Source organism: Mercurialis annua, linkage group LG5, assembly GCF_937616625.2.
Source record: "Mercurialis annua linkage group LG5, ddMerAnnu1.2, whole genome shotgun sequence".
Classification (NCBI taxonomy): domain Eukaryota; kingdom Viridiplantae; phylum Streptophyta; class Magnoliopsida; order Malpighiales; family Euphorbiaceae; genus Mercurialis; species Mercurialis annua.
The window spans coordinates 12,561,460-12,582,853 of NC_065574.1; the positions used below are offsets into that span (position 1 = coordinate 12,561,460).

Consider the following 21,394-nt stretch of genomic DNA (forward strand, 5'->3'; position numbering starts at 1 on the left):
TGTACTATATCATTTTTATAAGTGGCAAATTGACTTTAATTCTAGTAAATGCTTCTATTGTAACAAAATAGGCATTGTGGATGTTTTCAGAAATGCTCCCGACCGACGTATTTTTTTTAAGTGTTTCCTACGTGTTCCGTTTACTAATAAAAAGTGTTCGACACGAAAAATACTTGTGTGAACCTAGTTCGCCACGTAGCATTATGAACCCTCCATTAAATGCATGATACGTAGCGTAATAAAATACCATAACCAATCAATAATTATCACATTAATTAGTGATCTTTTAATTAGAATTAAATGCTATTTATTGATCGGTTATGACATTTAATTACGCCACGTGTTATGTATTTAATAGAAGGTTCGCAATCCTACGTGGCGAACTAGGTTCACACAAGAATTTCTCGTTGGACACTTACTTATCTGTGTTTCATGTACGTCATCACCATATCTCTGTTGTATTCCGCATTTCTCCTTACATACAGAGGGCGCCTCATAAGAGTCTGATGTTATTATTTTAATAATATTAGTATGTTATAGGTTTTAAAAATAAAATAAAATTTCTATTCATCAAAACAAAAAAAATGGCTAAACCCATCTAGAGGCTCTTGTACTATATCATTTTTGTTCAAAAAGCCCTTATACTATTTTTTTGTTCTTCAGGTCCCTGTATTTGGCAAAATTTCGAATTTTAGGTCCTTTTGAGGGACTGGAGAAACAAAAAAATTGTAAGCAGAGGGATTGGAAAAAACAAAAAAAGGACCTAAAAATCACATATTATGTAAGTACAGGGACCTGAAGTATAAAAAAATAGTACAAGAGCTTTTTGAACAAAAATAATATAGTACAAGAGCCTCTAAATTGGTCTAGCAAAAAAAATCTCTAAAATTTCGGCTATGTTAGTAATATTTAGATGAGCACACACCTACTCACATGCAGGGCAATTTTGTTTCCGATCTCTCGTCTTCAATGCCACATGTCAAATTTTTGTACACTGCCTCACTCCTCTCTCTTTCTTTTAAATCACGTTCTGAACAAATTACACCACTTATTTCATACAACAAATTTGCAACAATAAACCTATTCATCAAAACGAAAAAACCAACACCACAACCAAAATCTCCAAATTTTCTGGGAAACCCTTTGTAGAAAGAAAAAAATCTTTGGCTGGTTTCCCAGATCCCAAACAAACACCTTCATTTTTTCTTGATACTTATATAATGTATTCTTGATTCTTGTGTTTTCCTGAGAAAACAATAGAAAAAAAGAGCAAAACAATAGCATTTTAATGGATTTTTCTCCATTAAAGAAGTCATTCAAAAGCCAGGGTTCTTACAAGCATGCAAGAAAAATCTCAGGTGGAGGAGCAACTGCGTCCAGCCACTCTAACGAACACGAAGAGTTGCCAATTCTCGGCAATGATCATGATCATGATCATCAAGAATCACCGCCGGAGCAATCACCTAGAGCCGTCCGATCAACTGACCGGGGCCGGGCCGAGGTTATCGTCAAGGTTGATTCAGGCCATTCTAGTTTTGACAGTAAGACACCGAGAGGTAATATAGATGATCCCCCGTCAAAGCTTATTGGCCAGTTCTTGAACAAACAAAAAAATGCTGGTGGTGAAATTGCTTTAGACATGGACATGGAAATGGACGAGCTAAGACGCGAATATTATGATCGGAACTTGCATCCGTTTCCTGAATCTCCACTTAACAGCACCCCGTCGAAGGAGATTCGGGTTTCGTTTGATCCTTCGCTTTCTGGTGGGATTTCGGGTGCGCTTTCGGGTGGAATTGAAAGTACTTCAGCTGACACTGTTCGGAAACGGTATAAGGATTTAATAGAAGGCAAAGATGGTCACCATAATCATAATCATAATCACAAGCAGCAGCCTAGTCGAGACGAGGTGCTAAAGTGCACCTCAAACGCCTCGTTTCGAGCTCAGCCTAATCAGATTTCAAGACTGAAAACAAAATCTAGGCTTTTAGATCCGTCACCGGAAGAATTAGCGCGAATGTCAGGAAGATTACCGCCCAAATCAGGACCGTTAAAATCCGGGCTGTTAGGTAGGGCGAGTAAAGCAGACGACGACGACGATGACGACGATCCGTTAGCGGGTGATGACATGCCTGAAGAGTATCATAGGAAGAGTTTTAGATTAAGTGCAATGAATATAATTCAATGGGTGAGTTTGATTGCAATTACGGGTGCATTAATCTGCACTCTTGCTCTTTCTGATTTGAGAGAAAAGCATTTTTTAAAGCTTCCATTATGGAAATGGGAAGTTTTAGCATTGGTTTTGATATGTGGAAGATTGGTTTCGGGTTGGGGGATTCGGATAATCGTGTTCTTCATAGAGCGGAATTTTCTTTTACGAAAACGGGTTTTGTATTTCGTTTACGGATTACGAAAAGGAGTACAAAATTGCTGGTGGTTAGGGCTTGTGCTATTAGCTTGGCATTTCTTGTTTGATGAGAAGGTTAGAAGAGAATCAGAAGGAAATTATCTGATGTACATTAACAAAATCTTGGTATGTTTTATGGTGGCTAATTTCATGTGGCTACTTAAAACATTAATGGTTAAAGTTCTGGCTTCATCTTTTCATGTGAGTACTTATTTCGATAGGATTCAAGAATCGATATTTAATCAATTCGTGATCGAGACGTTATCCGGACCGCCGTTGATAGAATTACAGCGAAACGAGGACGAGATTGAGAAAACCGCGGCCGAGATTCGGATTCTACAGAATGCCGGAGTTAATATGGCTCAAGAACTGAAGGATTCGGCTTTCAAGAAAGGGGAGGCGAAAAGCTTCTCATTTTCTAGGCAAATTTCAAGAAAGTGTGAGACGAAGAGCAGTGACCATTATGGAATAACGATTGATTATTTGCATAAATTGAATCCGAAGAATATTTCGGCCTGGAATATGAAGAGGTTGATGAATATTGTGAGGCATGGTTCTTTATCTACGTTGGATGAGCAGATTCTTGATGCAGGGTTTGATGATGAATCTGGAACCGAAATTAGAAATGAATATGAGGCTAAAGCTGCTGCTAGGAAGATCTTTTATAATGTGGCTAAGAATGGATCCAAGTGAGTCACTTTCACTTTTTATTATTTTTGTGATTCTATTAACTTTGCAGTTTGGGGTTAAATAATTTTTAGGTCACCGAACTATAGTGTTTTCATAAAAAGGGTTATCGAGTTATAAAAATTTACAAAATGGTTATCGAATTATATTTTTTCTTTACAAAACGGTTATCCAAAGTTTTAAGTTCTGTATCGACTATTTTCTTTTTTTGTTTATAATATGGCCCTATATATTATACCTGTGGGGATTGAAATTGTATAAGTTTTTCTGGCATGTAGTAAAGACTGTAGGGAAGTAATTAATTATATGTTTTGTTTAGGTACATTTACTTACAAGATTTGATGCGATTTATGAGAGAAGACGAAGCTTCAAAATCAATGAGTTGCTTTGAAGGAACATCTGAAAGCAGCCGGATCAGTAAATCATCTCTAAAGAACTGGGTGGTAAGAACATAGATTATCAGTTTCTTAGCTTGCAGTATTTCGTTTTCGTATCTGAAAATATTTCTAAAAATCTTAACTTTTAACTATTTTTTTAATAAAAATTAAAACATCAGCTCAACATGGAAATTTTAACTTTATAATCTTTATTTTATAAAGGAAAAAGGGTCATTTATGTCCCTAAGTTTTGTTTACAAGATCAAGTGAGCCCAAACGTCTACAAAGATTCAAATATTGCCCCAAACGTCTTAAAAAATGAATAATTAGGCCCCTAGTTTAACTTACAAATGAGACGTTAAGGACATGGTTGTCAAAATTGGAGGGCCTGTTTGATCAATTTTTAAGACGTTAGGGGCATATTTGAATCTTTCCGGACGTTAAGGGCTTATTTGATCCTCGATCAAACTTTAAGGGCAAAAATAACCCTCTTCCCTTTTATAAAAAATGACATTTTTCTGTTTGTTTCCGTTTCAATTTTAGTATTTCCATTATCATATAACACAGAAAATGCTTTCACTGGTTATGTAAATAAGATGTAATCAAGGACATAGTCCGGAAAATACCAAAAGAGCCCGTCTAACTTTTTATTTTAAAAATATAGCTACGAATTTAGGTTTCCGTAAATTAACATCTAAATTTTAATCCTGGTTCCGCCACTGAAAATAATAAAGATTGAATGGATGTAGGTGAATGCATTTAGGGAGAGGAGAGCACTAGCATTGACATTGAATGACACAAAGACAGCAGTGAACAAGCTTCATCATGTGGTGAACGTAGTAGTGAGCATTATCATAATTGTGATATGGCTCCTCATTCTTGGAATCGCCACTAGCAAATTTGTGGTGTTCATAGGCTCACAGATTGTGGTGGCCTCCTTCATTTTCGGAAATACTGTCAAGACTTTGTTCGAATCCATTCTCTTCTTGTTCTTGATTCATCCTTTTGATGTCGGCGATAGGTGTGAAGTTGATAGTGTCCAGGTATTTTTAACATTTCTCTTCTTCTATAAATTACGAATTTTGGCGTATTTTTTAATTTTTATACGAGTTTTTAAGTTTGACAATATAAACAATTAACTGATATTTTTTATAGTTTAAATCACGAAATAATTTTATGATAAAATAAATGTTGATGCGGACATTAAAATATAAATTGTTTTCATGATCATATAGATATTTTATTTTTTTTATTTTTGCAATATCATGTATGAATTTTTCATAATTATTTAGACTTGATTTTTGCAGTTATATACATGATCTTTTAATTTGTTTACAATTTTAAGCAATTCGCGCATCTAAAACGGATGTGACTAATTGGAAGGAGACCATGTGTATACAATATGTGGCATTAGCTACATCGGCTTTAGATGACTCGATTGCATGAAATTGTAGAAACTTTAAAGATCGTGAATTATAAAAATTACATATATACAGTTAAATTATAATTTTAATTAAATTCATGCATTTTTTGTAAGTAATTCTATTAAAATTACAAAATACTCATAATTTATTTTATAGTTACTCCTCAAAAAGATCACTTCTTACTTGAAGTGCTCTCCAACTATATTTAAGAATAATACAACTATTGCTTTATGCAAAAACAAAAGGGTTAAAAACCCTTAACAGCATCAAATATTTATCATATTTTTCAATATAGTACAAAAACTTTAAAAGTTAATTTTTTTATTCAAAGTCAAAATATTTGAAGCTTTTCATATCAAAATAAAGTGTTGCAGCAATGGATGAAAATATAATACTGAATGAATTTTCAGATGATAGTGGAGGAGATGAACATTCTAACAACGGTGTTCCTAAGAGCAGACAATCAGAAGATAGTGTACCCTAACAATGTTCTTGCGACCAAGCCTATCGGAAACTTCTATCGCAGCCCTGATATGGGAGATGCAGTTGAGTTCTTCATCCATGTTTCCACTCCTGCTGAAAAGATTGCTCTCATGAGACAGAAAATCATCAAGTAAGTCTTTAATTTATTCATTAAGCTATACATAAATCCATTTTAATCCAAATAATTAATTAGGTCATCACACATATACGGTAAACAAATGTGAGGTCGTAAAATTAAAATTAAATTCTAAATTTTTAAATTCAACGATGAGTCGTTTTAATGAAGTTTTGATGTATTTTTGCTGACATAAAAGAATATTTTGTAATATTTTCTATGTCAGCAATCATGTCATCGGTCAAGGATAAAGTCAAAAATATATTAGAAGGGAGGCAAAACTATTGGGAAAACATATATTTGAGTCCCTAGGTATTGTATTGTTTTAATTGAGTCCTTCCACTTTTATTTATCAAGACTGAGTCCTTAGACTTTAAATTTATAAGCATTGGTCCTTTTGTCACATAAATAAAGTGTGTGTACTCCACGAGCTTTTAGTGTGACAAAGATAAACTTTTTATTCCATATTAATTTTTTCTTTAAATTGAGTCCCTGTACTTTTATTTTTATTGAATCTTCAATCGGTTTCAGGATAAATTTATTAGAGAATTCATACGCATCAACATGATCAATTACTATATTACACGATTTAAGTAACTAGAAGTTGAAACGGAAACAGAAAAATGACAATTAGTTATATAATCGAGAAAATATATATTTGAGTCACTAGGCTATTGTATTTTTTAATTGAGTCCTTCCACTTTTATTTTTCAAGATTGAGTCCTTACAATTTAAATTTATAGGCATTAAGTCCCTCTGTCACAGAAATAAAGTATGCGTACTCCACGCGCCTTTAGTGCGACAAAGATAAACTTTTTATCCTATATTAATTTTTTTTTGAATTGAGTCCCTGTAGTTTTATTTTTATTGAAATAAGTGAATTTTGAAATTGTACACGATTACAACAAAATTACATGTATATATCTTAATGAAAATAATTCATTTAAACAATTTGTGCAGTTACATTGAGACTAAAAAAGAGCACTGGTACCCTGGGCCAATGGTGGTAATGAAAGAGCTTGAAGAACTGAACCAAGTGAGAGTGGCAGTGTGGCTGAGGCATAGAATTAATCATCAAGACATGGGAGAAAGATTTTCGAGAAGATCTCTTTTATTAGAAGAAATGGTTAAAATTTTCAAAGATGTTGATATGCAATTTCGGTTATTACCTCTTGATGTCAATATTCGTACCATCCCTCCTTTTAACTCTTAATTTGGGTTAAAATATATAATGTTACTAAATCTTCCTCTCATGTTTCAATTTTGTATTTTGTATTTTATTTTATTTTTTTATTTATTTTAGACGATATTTTGTGAAATTTAGGTCGATTTCGTCATCGGAATTAAATGAGAATATCTACTATATATTTGTTCATCTAAAATGATACACCCGATTCATAAAATAAAAATATATTATTTAATTCAGGGCTAACGTTATAAAAATTCATTAATTTTACACGTTTTTTCAATTTAATTACGTCATTTAAAAATCGTTATAAAAATACATCAAATATCAAATACATACACGGTGCTGAGGTGATATTCATTCATTGGTGTAATTTGCTGAGATGTCACCTCAGCAAATTATAACTCTGTGTATGGATTTGGAAATAAATATAAAAGTAGTTGTATTTTTATGAAACTTTTAAAAGGCGGAATTAAACTGAAAAAACGTATAAAGTTAGTAAATTTTTATAGCATATTTTTAAATTTATTTCAATTCGAAAAAGACATGTTTAGACTGTTTTTAAAAAAAAATATTTAATAAACTAGTCAATATACGAAGATAAAATTTATTTTAACTTTTATAATCATTGCTCAGAATGAAATAGAGTAATTAGTATTAAAAAATATAAATTGATAATAAAATATTAAATTGATACAAAAGCGAAAAAAAATTATACCATTCAGAATTTTAACCCTCTAATTAATTAGGTGGCCATTCGCCATCATATGTAAATTTGCGGCTCCAAAGCTAATGTGTCGACATTTATGTCTTTAGCGAAGGTACTCAGCTCATGATGAAAGAAAAAGCGTCGGTAAGCTTAACGCCACACATTTTGCTTGCATGATTAAACACCAATTCTGTCCAGTAGCCATGGTCCATGGATATAATCTTCTTAATAATGAACATTTTCACGTCGATTTTTTAGAGAGAGGAAGTCCGTTTTTCTTCGATTTCGAGCGCAAGAGACAGTTTAACTTGTTTATTTCAATATTTTATGATGTTTGTTTTTTGAATAAACTGCTCGGTTCTTTCGAGTTTTATGTTTTTTCGTGTGCTTTATTCGTTATAGTTTGTTTTTGCATAGATTCTTGTATCGTTCAAGATTTTTTAGCGTTTATTCAAATTTCAAATTAAAATGAACAAAGGTTCAATGCGCCCCCTGAACTTGTGACACGGGGTCATCTAGCCCAATTTATATTTTTTTGAGCAATTAACCCCAAAACTCTTCATTTTTGGGTCAAATAACCCCATAAGTTATATTTTTATTTTAAAAAACAAATTTAGGATAATTTTATCGCAACAATTAGAAAAGTATCTAATTACTTTTTTGCATCCCTCACCTCCGATTTGTATTTTACGCGTTTTAAAAATACAATTATGGGGTTACTTGACCCGAAAATAAAAAGTTTTGGGGTTATTTGCTCAAAAAAGTATACATTGGGTTAGATGACCCCGTGACACAAGTTTAGGGAGTGCGTTGACTCTTTGTTCAAATTAAAATTCTTGAAGATTCAAACTTTTTATACGTTTAAAGTATATTAGCAGCGGAATAAGAGATAATAGAAGTTATGAGAGTGCAATTGGTGTTAAGAAATTATCAACACTTGAATTCTTCCTAATTATTGAACACTTGCAAAAAAATTTCTTTTAATTTCTATTGTTGTATCGTTTCTTTTCGTGGATTGAATATAGAATTTTAGATTATTTTTTATTTTTTTTATAATATAAATCTACAATGTACTTTGATGATTCAAGTTGTAATCTTGATTTCCTTAATATATAATCTGTCTTTCTATATAAAAAAAATTCTTCTCATTTGCATCAGATATAGCTGATAACATGGTAGTAATGTTTATTAAAGGCGAAATAACCTCGTTTAAAAAGACTATTACTAAGTGAACAAAGGATCACTTTGGCCCCTCAACTTGGCACAAAGTATCAAAAACGTCCAAATTAGCAAAACGGGATCACTTTTATCCTGAACTTGTTAAATTTGGTACAAAAAGACCCCTCCCCACTCTCACTTAAGAGAGTGAGATACACTCTCCGGGTTTCTTTAATCCTAGGTGGTTTTAAATGGTAAAGAGGTTAAAATGATCCTAATTTTTTCTTAACATTTTAAATTAACTCCTAATAATTTAAAATAAAAACAATTTAATTATTTTAAATTAAAATTTTATATAACAAATTAACCCCTAAATTATTTTATATATAACAAATTAATCCCCATTAATAAAAACATAAAAAAAATTAAATTTTTAACAAAAAAACTAAAAAAATTTCAATTTTTTATAGACCCGTGGGTCCTCAAGAACAGAGAAGAACAGATCTGGGTATCTGTTCTTCTTCAAGAAAACAGACCCAGGTCTGTTCTTGAAGAACAGACTGTTCTTCAAGAACAGATCGGATCTGATCTCTGAAGAACAGATCCGGGTCTGTTCTTTAGAGAACAGATCGGACGTCTGTTCTCTGAAGAACAGACCGGAGCTGCTGCTCAGGAGCAGCAGCTCCGTTTTTCCGGCGAGGAGATTCCTCCTCGCCGGAAACTGAGAAAAAAATTTGATTTTTTTTTTGAAAAAAGTCTAAAAAGGCCCCTGAATTAATTAGGTTTAAATTATAATTAATTAGTATTTAAATATGATTAATTAGGGTAATTTTTAATTAATTAGTAACCCACTCTCCAATTAAGGTGCCACGTCAGCATAGGGGTCTTTTTGTACCGGTTTTGACAAGTTCAGGGTAAAAGTGATTCGCTTTTCTCAATTTGGACGTTTTTGATACTTTGTGCCAAGTTGAGGGCCAAAGTGATCCTTTGTTCATTACTAAGTCAAGCAAAAGAATGGCCGACTAAGACGAGGTGTTAGACAAGTTATTATCTTGGACTCAATAAACCGAGATACAACGTTAGGACCAAGATAAATGATCATAAGGGCACCGAATTACAGAGCATAGCTCGGACATTAGAAGTAGTTATAAGTCGAGTTACGAAGGAGGCCAAGCCTCAGGATCCGAACCGTGTTAAGTGTAACTGTGTTAAGTGTAAGGGTCTAAATGATCATATATGCCCCTAACTGTGTTAAGTGTAAGAGTTTAAATGAGTTTATTTTAAAACGTTTGGGGCATATTTGCACCTTTTATAACCGTAAAAGCATAAATGATCTTGAATCAAATGTTAGGAGCATGTATGATCCTTGTCCCTAAAAAATATTTTTCAAACATGCCAGATTTGTTGAAATTTATTATAAAAGTATCAGAATAGTCACAATATATATATATATATAACAAACGGCGCATGTACTTTAACCACCGAAACGCAGAGTGTTTTTGATCATTTTCAACCTTAAACTAGTGAGATGGCTAAAATACATTTTAATCCCACTTTTATGGTTAAGTTGTATATTAATTCCTCATATATATCTTAAGTTTATTTTCCATTTTAAATACAAATTTATTTTAAATTGTATTACATTTGTTTTCTATTTATTTAATTATATAATTTTTATATTCAGTATATTTTAAATTTAATTTATAGCTATTTACTGATTATTTTTAGTTTATGTAGTTTTTGTTTTATTATTCTATGATTTAAATACAATTTATTGTTTATGTAATTTATATTTATGTTAATTTGTATAAAATTTTAGGTTATATAGCATTATTTTCATTTTGTTTTTATTTAGTTTTTATTACTTTTATTTATAACAAGATAGTTAGTTTAAATATTGTTTTTTTTTTTAGTTTATATAATATGTTTTTTATTTTGTTGTTTTTTATATAATACTTTTCTTCAGTTTATAATTTTATATTATTTATATAAAAATTATTTTATATATTTTATGTGCGCTGATAAATTTTAAGGAAAAATGATTATACCTTAAGCAAATAACATTATAGTCTATTTAATTGACATTTTTAATTTATTTTTTACAACCAATATATTTTAAACATAATCAATTTTTTTTATATATAAATTAACTTGATGACATGTTTAAATAAGGCCAAATAACTAAAAAAGATCAAATCTTTGAAGAAAGTTTCATAAAATTGTAAACCTTTCAATTTCATCCAATTTGTCCTGAAATGAATGATTTCATTTCAATTTAATCAAACCCTCAATTGGCACACGCTTTTTCTGATGTAGCGTTGACGTGACGTGCCACACAATATGCCACCATGACAATTAGTAGGTTAAAGTGCAAATAAATTTTTAATGTTTAAAAAACTTACCAATTTTATACTTATACATTTTGTTAATACATGTCACCATCTTCTTAATTTAAATATCAATAATCAAATAATATTTAAAATTAAAATAAATTAAAATTCAATTAAACTAATTAAATACTTTGAATTCCGATTAAATCAACCGAACCAATTAATTTCATTAAAAAAATAGGGTCGTCAATTTAATTTTTTCAGTTAATAAAATGCAACTGAGCATAACTATAAAAACTCAATTAAATAAAACAAATCAAACCCAATTAAAAATTTAATTAAGATTGTTTTTTTAAATAGTAAATATATAATTAAACCCAGTTGAACTGAGTTTATCTTTTCCGATGAACCCAATAACTGGGTTCATCCAAGTTCTTCCTAAATGGGAAGAACATCCTTTCCATGAGAAGAATGGTAGGCAGACATTTTTTTTCCGACAGTGGTGTCGATAGGGGTGGCACTACTAAAAAACTGTGTTTTACCGACGGATTTAGAGTGTTCCCGCCAACTTTAGCGACGGAAAATCCGTCGCTACCGGGAACACTCCCGCCAATTATTTTTGATGTATTTAGCGACGGATTTCAAATCCGTCGCAAAATCTGTTTTTAGCGACGAATTTTAGCGACAGATTTAAATCCGTCACTAATTTAAAAAAATAAAAAAATCGTAAAAAAAATATTAAATTAAATAAATTTTTTATCAAAAAATTATTTAAAAAAACAATTATTAAAGAAAAAAGTAATAATTTTTTTTAATTATATATAATATTATTTAAATATAACGTAAATATATATATTGAAAATATTGTTATTTATTTATTTATTAATAATTATTTAAAATAACTATTAATTATAAAAAATAATTATCTTAAAATGTGGGAGGAAGTATTTGTCATTTTTTAGTTACATTTAAATATAAATATACATTTATACATAACAAGAAGCTGAGCTGGTTCAGGTGGAAATATGCGCGGGAGAACTTGAAAATTAAAGAGCAATGAGTTGGAGCAGTGGGAAGGATGGATGACCTATTGGGAAGTTTGTAAAAATTGCGAGTGGGTGATGGAGGCAACGGATGGGTAACCGAGGGCGACGGGCGGGGGACGGGGGGTGACGGGTGTGTGACCGATTAAATAATAATAATAATTTATTTTACGATTTAATTTTTTTATTTTTGGTAATTAGCGACGGATTAAAATCCGTCGCTAAAATCCGTCAGTAATTAGCAACGGATTTAAATCCGTCGCTAAAATCCGTCGGCAATTTCTGAAAAATCCGTCGGCAAATTTTTTGTTCCGTCGCCAAAAATTTAGCGACGAGGATTTTTCCGACGGATTGAATCCGTCGGGAAACGTTTTCCCGGCGGATTTCATGCTTTTAGCGACGGAAAAATCCGTCGCTAAAAGCAAGTATTATAGTAGTGTGGCCGGAAAATTAAGACGGTCGAAAAATGGTGTCGATAGCGGACTACGATAAAAATATTAAAAAATGATTGAATTACTTTTAATAAAATTATTTAGATTTAGTTGGATTATTTTTTAATTAAATTTTAAAAGTTAAGATGAAACGATTTAAAGTTGGAGAGTGTAAATATTCTAAAAACTTTAAAAATTTATTTGGACTTTTTACCTTGTATTCGCCAAGGTGGCAGACGTGTGGCATGCCTCTTCAGCACCACATATGCAAAATCAATTGAAAATTGAGAGTCGGACAAAATTGAAACGAAATTATGTGTTTCAAGACAAATTGGATGAAATTGAAAGATTTGAATTTTGTGAAACTTTCTTTAAAATTTTTGACCTTTTTGATTATTTGGCCTTTTTCTACTTCGCTGAATATTCATTTCAGTTTAATATATTATACAATTTATAAATATTCATTTGAAATTGTTTAGTATATTATGAGTGCTAAAGTTTTTTTATAGACAAACGATTAAATCATATGCTAATAATCTCACGAAAGTTGTTTTATTTTATATTTATTGATGAAGTCTGTCTTATATATCTTTAATTAAACCTGCAAAACAATGTAGATGATAAATCAGACGGTGGTTGTTCGATTAATGCTCTGATACTTAAATCAGTCTAAACTCAAGTCGCGTATTTGTTATCTTGAATTCAGTTGTAATTGTAGGCCTATACCTCATATCTTTATATAGTGCATGATGAATACTTTTATATGAGTTGGAATAGAAAAATGATTCATATTTAGTAATGTGTGTTTGAATAGAAAAATGATTATTTATTCAATTAGAGTCCTATTTAGGAGTGTTCCTAATGAGTTTATCTTCCCAGTTAGGAGTATATTTCCAAATAGAAAAATGGTTCCATTATATTTGGTCTTCAGGATATTATCTATTTCCGTGTAATAAGATTTTCGGCGACGCGCTTTGAATTTGATTTCGGATATTACCGAAACCTTTGAAATTTGGGCGAGTCCTAGGATTCATTCGGATGAGTGGATTACGTACGACTCGGTCTCATAGTACTTATGCTGAAATTCGGTTTTCCATCATTTATTAATAATTTCTTTTACATTTAATTCATTGTATCAATAAACTATATGTAAGTTAATTTTATCTTATTTAATAATTATACCTGTTCAATTTATTCTTTATTTATTGTTTATTACTTATTTTTTGTTTATATGTAGTTTATTTTTGGGTTATTTGTATTTACATTATAAAATATAAAAATTATTTTATGACACAAAACTATTTATTTTTGTTTATTTTTTATTTATGGTCTTTATATTATAAAACAAAAACTTTAAAACTATTATATATTACAGTATTGGTTATTGTCGGAAACCCGATTCCACATAATAATATAATGAGAAAATTACACCAAATCACCCAAAAACTCAAAAGTTTATATAAATCACCCAACTTTTTTTTTTTGCAAAAATCTCTCAATTTTAAAAGATTCTTTTCATCTCTACCTTTTAATAGTTGTGATTACTATTTTATCCTTATGGTGTATTTTACCTATTGTGTTTCCATTACACCTAATAATTTCTCCTCATTTTACATAAACCGGGCCAATTCTAATCGAACCACCACCGGTCAGACCATTATTGGCCGGGCTGATAGGAGTAAAATACTCCTATATTACGAGTCTCTTTCGCATCGCTTTGTATACTTTTGTTGCATGTTTCGAGTGATTATATCGCTTATTACGTGTTTTACTGTTTCAGGATGAACGAAGCGTATGTGAAGGGTTTTGAGTCCAAAAGAGCAAAGAATCGATGATATGTGGAAGTCGAGAGAGAGATTGAAGCAAAGGGCGAAGAAGAGATCAAAGAAGCCTTTCTCCTGCATGGTCTCGATCGAGAAGCACAATTTCACCTTGCTTCTCGATCGAGAAGAAGAGCAAAATTCGGCAGGGATTTTGGACATCAAGCTTCTCGATCGAGAAGCTGACTTTAATGAAGCTTCTCGATCGAGAAGGGCCAGAATTCAGCATTTCAAATCAGCTTTGGGTCTTGTGCTCTCTTGGCCCACTTCCACTTTTGGACAAACAAGCTTGTAATAGGATGTTTTTTATTTCCCTTTTGGGCTTTACTATATTAGGATACCTTATGTCACATTTTAGGGTAAGCCTCTTTTGTAGCAACATTTATTACTCTAGCAATTATTCCCTTAGTTGGTGTGACTTGTTCTTGGAGATTCCTCCATTGTTAAGGATTTTGAAGCTTTTATTTCCAGATTTTGGGTTTTGAATTCATCTTTAATACAAGCTTAGTTATTGAATCTTCATTATCTTGTTCATGCTTTATTGTTCTTCATTGTTATTTGAGGTAAGCTTTCTCACTTTTATTATGATGATTTACTATTGCTTAGTTGTTGTTTTTACTTTAATCATGAGTAGCTAAACTCCTAGTCTAGGGGTTGTTTATGATTGCTATGTATGATTGTTAGATGATTGGTTAGGGTTGTATGGGTTAGGGTTTTGTTGTGTTCAATGATCTTAATGCTTGAAATAAGTTAGCTCCTTATTTGATGTTTTGTGTTTGATTAGTGAGGACGAGAGTTAAGCTAATTGAATAGACCTTGTTAAACATAAGCTTAAGACCTAAATGCGCGAGAGTGATTTGGGGATTTAGCGGTTGTTTGAGTTGCGGATTAATCGGATTGATTGTTGTAGTCGACATCCACTTGTGCGAGAGTGATTTGGATTTCGACTCATTAATCAATTGTCGATTCGTCAATTTCCGGCTCGAGAGAGCGGATTTAGATACTTTAGAACGGCTCGACCCGAACCAACACCCATATACCCGACCTATTACCTAGGAATCTCGATGGCATGATTAGCAACCCTTAGGCGCTTTTAATTATCGTTTTTAATCCGTTAATCAATTAATCGTTTAATTCTTAATTGCTTCTTAGTCTAATCAGTGTTTGTTTAATTTTAGTTCCGCTGTTTTTAATCAAAAATCCAACTACTCTTTGCTTTCCGAATTGAAAATCAAAGTCAATTTCATTCACTTTAAACCCCTTGTCTTCGTGGGATCGACATCCGACTTCCGGATTACTACGAGTTGGCATTATTGCGTGAGCATTTTTGTCAACAAGTTTTTGGCGCCGTTGCCGGGGACTAGGTTGCGTTTAATTGATTGAAAGTATTTTGAAATTCGGTCGAGTTAGCTTTAATTTCTGTTTTTACTTTTATTGTTCGTTCTTGCGTTTTCGTGATTTACGCTCGGTTCTCTTGTCGTTGTTTGTGTAGGAATTTACCCTTTGTGTATGCATAATACACGGCGTGCTAATTTCCCGCTAGAACCTTTTCAAGAGGATCTCGGTAGTTACGAAAGAGGAGTGAGAAGAAGAGCCCGGATTCCTTTAGTTATGGAGGGTGACGGACATGGTTATGAGGTAGAGGAAGGATTCAATCCTCTAGTGGACGAAGGGGAACAACAATACCCACCCCCTCCTCCACTTGAGAATGTGAATCAACAAAGGCAACAAGAGCGACCAAGGGAGGTTCGCCCTCGAGTGCAACCGCAAGTGCAAAATCAACCGAGGCAAACTTTGGGCGAGTTCTTCTTGCCGGATGTGGATAATGCCACGTTTGGATGTTTTGCTATGCCGGTTCAAGCGGCAACTTTTGAGATCAAGCCGAGTACTATCCAACTCTTGGAGAACCGTTGTGCTTTCTTTGGGTTGAAGCATGAGGACCCAAATGCCCATATAGCCAAGTTCTTGGGGGTCCTTAACACGTTCAAGCTTCATGGGATAACCGCGGACCAAATCAAGCTCCGGATGTTCCCTTTTTCTTTGAGGGATAAGGCTAGTTTGTGGCTTCAATCTCTACCCAATGAATCGATCCATACTTGGAGGGAGTTGGCTCAAGCTTTCCTTAACAAGTACTTTCCACATGGCAAGACAACGAAGCTAACCAAAGACATTCTTGAGTTTGTGCAATTCGACGGGGAGTCGCTCTATGAAGCTTGGGAGCGTTTTAAGGATTTACAAAGGAGTGTGCCCCATCATAAGCTTAACAAGGAGCATGTGATTCAGATTTTCTATGATGCAACGAATGTCACCACTAGAGCGACTATTGATGCGGCTTCGGGGGGGTCTTTGATGCAAAAGACGTATGAAGAGGCTCTTGAGTTGGTAGAAAAGTTGGCCATGGTTAGTAGCACATGGGGGCCCACGGAAAGAAGGGCACCGGCTAGTCAAAAGTCGGTAATGACGCTTGACCAAGTTAAAGAGATGGAGGCTATCAAGGAAAAAAATGCTTCACTCCAAGCACAATTGGATGCTTTGAAAAAACAAGTTGCGCCTAGAAATGCTCCGGTGGCTTATGTTCAAGTCGGATGTGAGTTTTGTGGTGATTTCAACCATTCGGGGGGAGAATGTCTAGTTACGGGGCAAGCTTTGAGTGAGCAAGTAAACTATGTCGGGGGTCAAAGACAAGCAAACGATCCTTATTCCAACACCTACAATCCCGGGTGGAGGAATCATCCAAACTTCGGGTGGAGAAATCAAGAGGGGCAAGGCAACGCTCAAGGGTCTAATCAAGCGGGTTCAAGTTTTCAAAGCAATAATAGGCCTCCACAACAACAAGGTCACTATCAAGGAAACCCAAACCATGGGAACAATTACGGTGGAAGACCACAACATCCTCCCGGTTTTCAACAACCACGGAATACGGATGAGGGAAATGTGCTCGCCAAGGTGCTTGAGAAATTAGAGAAAATGGAGCAAAGGGAGAAGAACCAAGCTTCCACTATTCACCATTTGGAAACTCAAATTTCTCAAATGGCTATCTCACTTCAAGGTAGAACTCAAGGAGGGTTGCCATCCACGACGGAAAATAATCCTAGAGAACATGTTAAGGCGGTAGAGCTCCGAAGTGGGAGAAACCTTGAGAAAGCAAATGGGAAGAAGCATGTTGTGGAGGAAGATGAACCCCAAATTGTGATTGATATAGCAAGCTCAAGCCAAGAAACACCAAAGGAGCGTGAGGAGGTGGCTATTGAGGATGAAGAGCCTTATGTGAGACCGCCACCGCCACCACCGTTTGTACCACCGGTTCCATTTCCAAGCCGGTTAAGGAAAGCTCAAGGGAACGAAAAGTTTCATAAGTTCCTTGAGATTTTCAAGAAATTGCAAATTAACCTTAGCTTGGCGGATGCTCTCCGAGAGATGCCGCAATATGCCAAATTCTTGAAGGATATCATTACCAACAAACGGAGTTGGGATAGTGGTGCAACGGTTCCCATTCCGGAAGTTTGTAGCTCAATCATTTTGAATGATCTACCGGCTAAGTTGAAGGACCCAGGGAGTTTTTCTATACCTTGCACTATTGGCACTATGAGTTCTATAAATTGCTTATGTGATCTTGGTGCTAGCATTAATCTTATGCCTCTAACTCTTTTCAGGGAATTATGTGGAGATCAAACCGTGAAGAGCACCTCGATGGTACTCCAACTAGCGGATCACTCATTGAAGAGGCCGTATGAGATTGTTGAGGATGTGCTTGTGAAAGTGGATAAGTTCATATTCCCGGTTGATTTTGTGATCTTGGATTATGCGGTGGATAAGGAATGCCCAATGATCTTAGGGCGGCCCTTTATGAACACCGGGAGAGCTTTGATTGATGTGCATGGTGGGAAATTGACCTTGCGAATTGATGAGGAAACGGTTGAGTTCGATATGAAGAAAGCAATGAGGAGTACCATCGAGGAAGAAGAGTGTATGAGGGTTGATTTGGTAGATGAAGTTGTGAGGGATCAAGTCGAGGAAAACGTGGAAGCATTCAACCGTGGAACGTTGGAAAAATTTGACAATTTCACCTATGCTCAGGAGCTTCTCGATCGAGAAGCACAATTACACCTTGCTTCTCGATCGAGAAGAAGAGGAGAAATTGGCAGAGTTTTCCAACCAAGAGCTTCTCGATCGAGAAGCAACTCCCAGTCCACTTCTCGATCGAGAAGCTCAGAAAGGAGGAAGATGTCGCAAGTTTCAAAGGTTGTCTTCCATTCCGATGATCTTAGTGATGCATACACCGAAGATGATGAACCTAAGCCGGAGAAATTGAGCAAGAACGATGGTGTGACTCCTCCATCCTCCGAGTTACCACCAATAGTTGAAATGAAGCCACTTCCGGCTCATCTCCGGTATACTTTTGTGGGGGAGAATGAAACTTTACCGATAATCATCTCCAACAAGCTTTCTACGGAAAAAGAGAAGAGGGTTGTGCAAGTAGTGAAAGGGCATGTGTTGGCCATGGGGTGGCAAATTTCCGACATTCGAGGCATAAGTCCGCAAGTGGTGATGCACAAGATCCACCTTGAGGATGGAGCCAAGAATTGTACTCAAAGGCAAAGAAGGTTGAACCCTAATATGAAGGAGGTTGTGCACAAGGAAATAGTAAAGCTTCTAGATGCCGGGATTATTTATCCGATCTCCGATAGTGGTTGGGTGAGTCCGGTTCAATGTGTGCCTAAGAAGGGAGGAATGACGGTAGTAGAGAACGAGAAAGGGGAACAAATCTCTACACGAACGGTTACCGGGTGGAGAGTTTGTATTGACTATCGAAGGTTGAACGCGGAGACCCGGAAGGACCACTACCCGCTACCATTCATCGATCAAATGCTTGAAAGGGTGGCGGGTCACAAGTACTATTGCTTTCTCGATGGCTATTCCGGCTACAACCAAATCTTGATCTTTCCGGATGACCAAGAGAAAACAACGTTCACATGTCCCTATGGTACCTTTGCGTACCGACGAATGCCCTTCGGTTTATGCAACGCACCCGCCACATTTCAGAGGTGCATGACCTCGATATTCAATGATATGGTGGAAGATATAATGGAGGTATTCATGGACGATTTCTCCGTTTTTGGTGACTCGTTTGATGGTTGTTTGGCGAATCTTGAGCGTGTTCTAGCACGGTGTGAGGAGACCAACTTGGTGCTTAATTGGGAGAAATGCCATTTCATGGTAGAAGAGGGAATTGTGCTCGGGCATAGAATCTCGGAAGCGGGTATTGAGGTAGATAGGGCAAAGACAGAGGTTATAGAGAAGTTGGTGGCTCCGGTGACGGTTAAAGGAGTCCGGGCATTTTTGGGCCACGCGGGTTTCTATCGCCGGTTCATCAAGGATTTCTCATCCATTGCGAGGCCATTAACGAGTTTGCTAGTAAAGGATGCCCCATTTGAGTTCACCAAGGAGTGTCAAGAGGCTTTTGAGAAATTGAAGGAGGCCCTTGTGACCGCTCCTATTATTTCATCTCCGGATTGGAACTTGCCTTTTGAGCTTATGTGTGATGCAAGCGATCAAGCCTTGGGATGTGTATTGGGTCAACGGAAGGACAAGAAAGTGCATGTGATCTATTATGCAAGTCGGACAATGGCGGGGGCCCAACTCAACTACACCACTACCGAAAAGGAAATGTTGGCGGTAGTTTTTGCTTTGGATAAATTTCGGCAATACTTGCTTGGGTCCAAGTGTATCATCTACACCGACCATGCCGCTTTGAAATACCTCTTTACCAAGCAAGATGCCAAGCCAAGACTAATCCGATGGATCCTCCTAATGCAAGAATTCGACATCGAGATTCGGGATAAAAAGGGCACGGAGAATGTGGTGGCGGACCATTTGTCAAGATTCGAGAATCCGGAGCCAATTCCTCTCGGTATGGAAATCAACGAGTGGTTTCCGGACGAAACGCTTATGGTGATCCGGGAAATGGAAACTCCATGGTATGCCGACATTGCTAACTTCCTTTCATCTAAGGTGATGCCTCCGGATTTGACGCACCATCAAAGGAAGAAGTTCCTTTCCGATGCTAAGAGGTTTCTTTGGGATGAGCCGTATTTGTTTAAGGAGTGTGGAGACGGAATGTTGCGGCGTTGTGTCGCTTTGAAGGAAATGATGCCCATCTTGGAGGCTTGTCATACATCCGATTACGCCGGTCATTATGGAGTGGCAAGGACCGCCGCTAAGGTGTTGGAGAGCGGATTCTTTTGGCCTACCTTATTCCGTGATGCTAAGGACTTTGTGAGCCATTGTGATAGGTGCCAACGGGTTGGGAACATTTCTAAAAGGGATGAGATGCCGTTGACTTCGGTGCAAGAGGTAGAGATCTTCGATGTTTGGGGGATTGACTTCATGGGTCCCTTTCCGATGTCGCATGGGAACTTATATATTTTAGTTGGCGTATGTTACGTATCGAAATGGGTGGAAGCGGAAGCTCTACCTACCAATGACGCCAAGGTAGTTTTGAAGTTCCTCAAGAGGTTGATGAATCGGTTTGGCACCCCACGAGTTATTATTAGCGACGGTGGATCTCATTTTTGCAACCGGCAATTCGATGCATTAATGAAGAAGTACAATGTGTATCACCGGGTTGCTACCCCCTATCATCCGCAAACAAGTGGGCAAGTTGAGGTCTCTAACCGGGAGTTGAAGCGAATATTGGAGAAGACGGTGAATGGGACTCGCAAGGATTGGAGTTTGAAGCTTGACGATGCATTATGGGCATATCGCACGGCATTCAAAACGCCATTAGGTATGACCCCTTATCGCATTGTGTATGGGAAAGCATGTCATCTACCCTTGGAATTAGAGCACCGGGCCTATTGGGCGATTAAAAAGTTGAATTTTGATCTAAAAGCGGCGGGGGAAAAACGCTTGTTGCAATTGAATGAATTGGAGGAATTCCGGTTCTTGGCATATGAGAATGCGAAGCTTTACAAGGAGAAGACCAAGCGGTGGCACGATGCCCACATTTCCCCTAAAACTTTCGAAGTTGGAACGTATGTATTGGTGTATAATTCGAGGTTGAGATTGTTTCCGGGAAAGCTTAAGTCCCGATGGAGTGGACCATTTAAGATTCGGAGTGTGGCGAATCATGGTGCCATTGAGTTGGAGAATCAAGGAGGTGAAACGTTTAAGGTCAACGGACACCGTTGCAAGCCTTACTTGGGGCCTTTAACGGATCAAAAG

At 35.6% G+C, this 21,394-nt stretch overlaps 1 protein-coding gene across 1 annotated transcript; it reads left to right on the plus strand.

The window, feature by feature from the left end:
- The first annotated feature begins 1,045 nt into the window (after positions 1 to 1,045).
- Positions 1,046 to 6,746, plus strand: LOC126682586 (mechanosensitive ion channel protein 6-like). Its single transcript, XM_050378310.2, has 5 exons — positions 1,046 to 3,096; positions 3,414 to 3,537; positions 4,221 to 4,514; positions 5,306 to 5,508; positions 6,454 to 6,746. Exons 1-5 carry the CDS (start codon positions 1,289 to 1,291, stop codon positions 6,704 to 6,706), a joined length of 2,682 nt encoding a protein of 893 aa, XP_050234267.1. The 5' UTR covers positions 1,046 to 1,288; the 3' UTR covers positions 6,707 to 6,746.
- Positions 6,747 to 21,394: the final 14,648 nt, after the last annotated feature.

Excerpts from the sequence above, each read along its gene's own strand:
- LOC126682586 (XM_050378310.2), top strand. The coding sequence starts at position 1,289 with ATGGATTTTTCTCCATTAAAGAAGTCATTCAAAAGCCAGGGTTCTTAC. Across the intron at positions 3,097-3,413 it reads GTGGCTAAGAATGGATCCAA|GTACATTTACTTACAAGATT; the intron begins GTGAGTCACTTT and ends TGTTTTGTTTAG. Across the intron at positions 5,509-6,453 it reads ATGAGACAGAAAATCATCAA|TTACATTGAGACTAAAAAAG; the intron begins GTAAGTCTTTAA and ends CAATTTGTGCAG.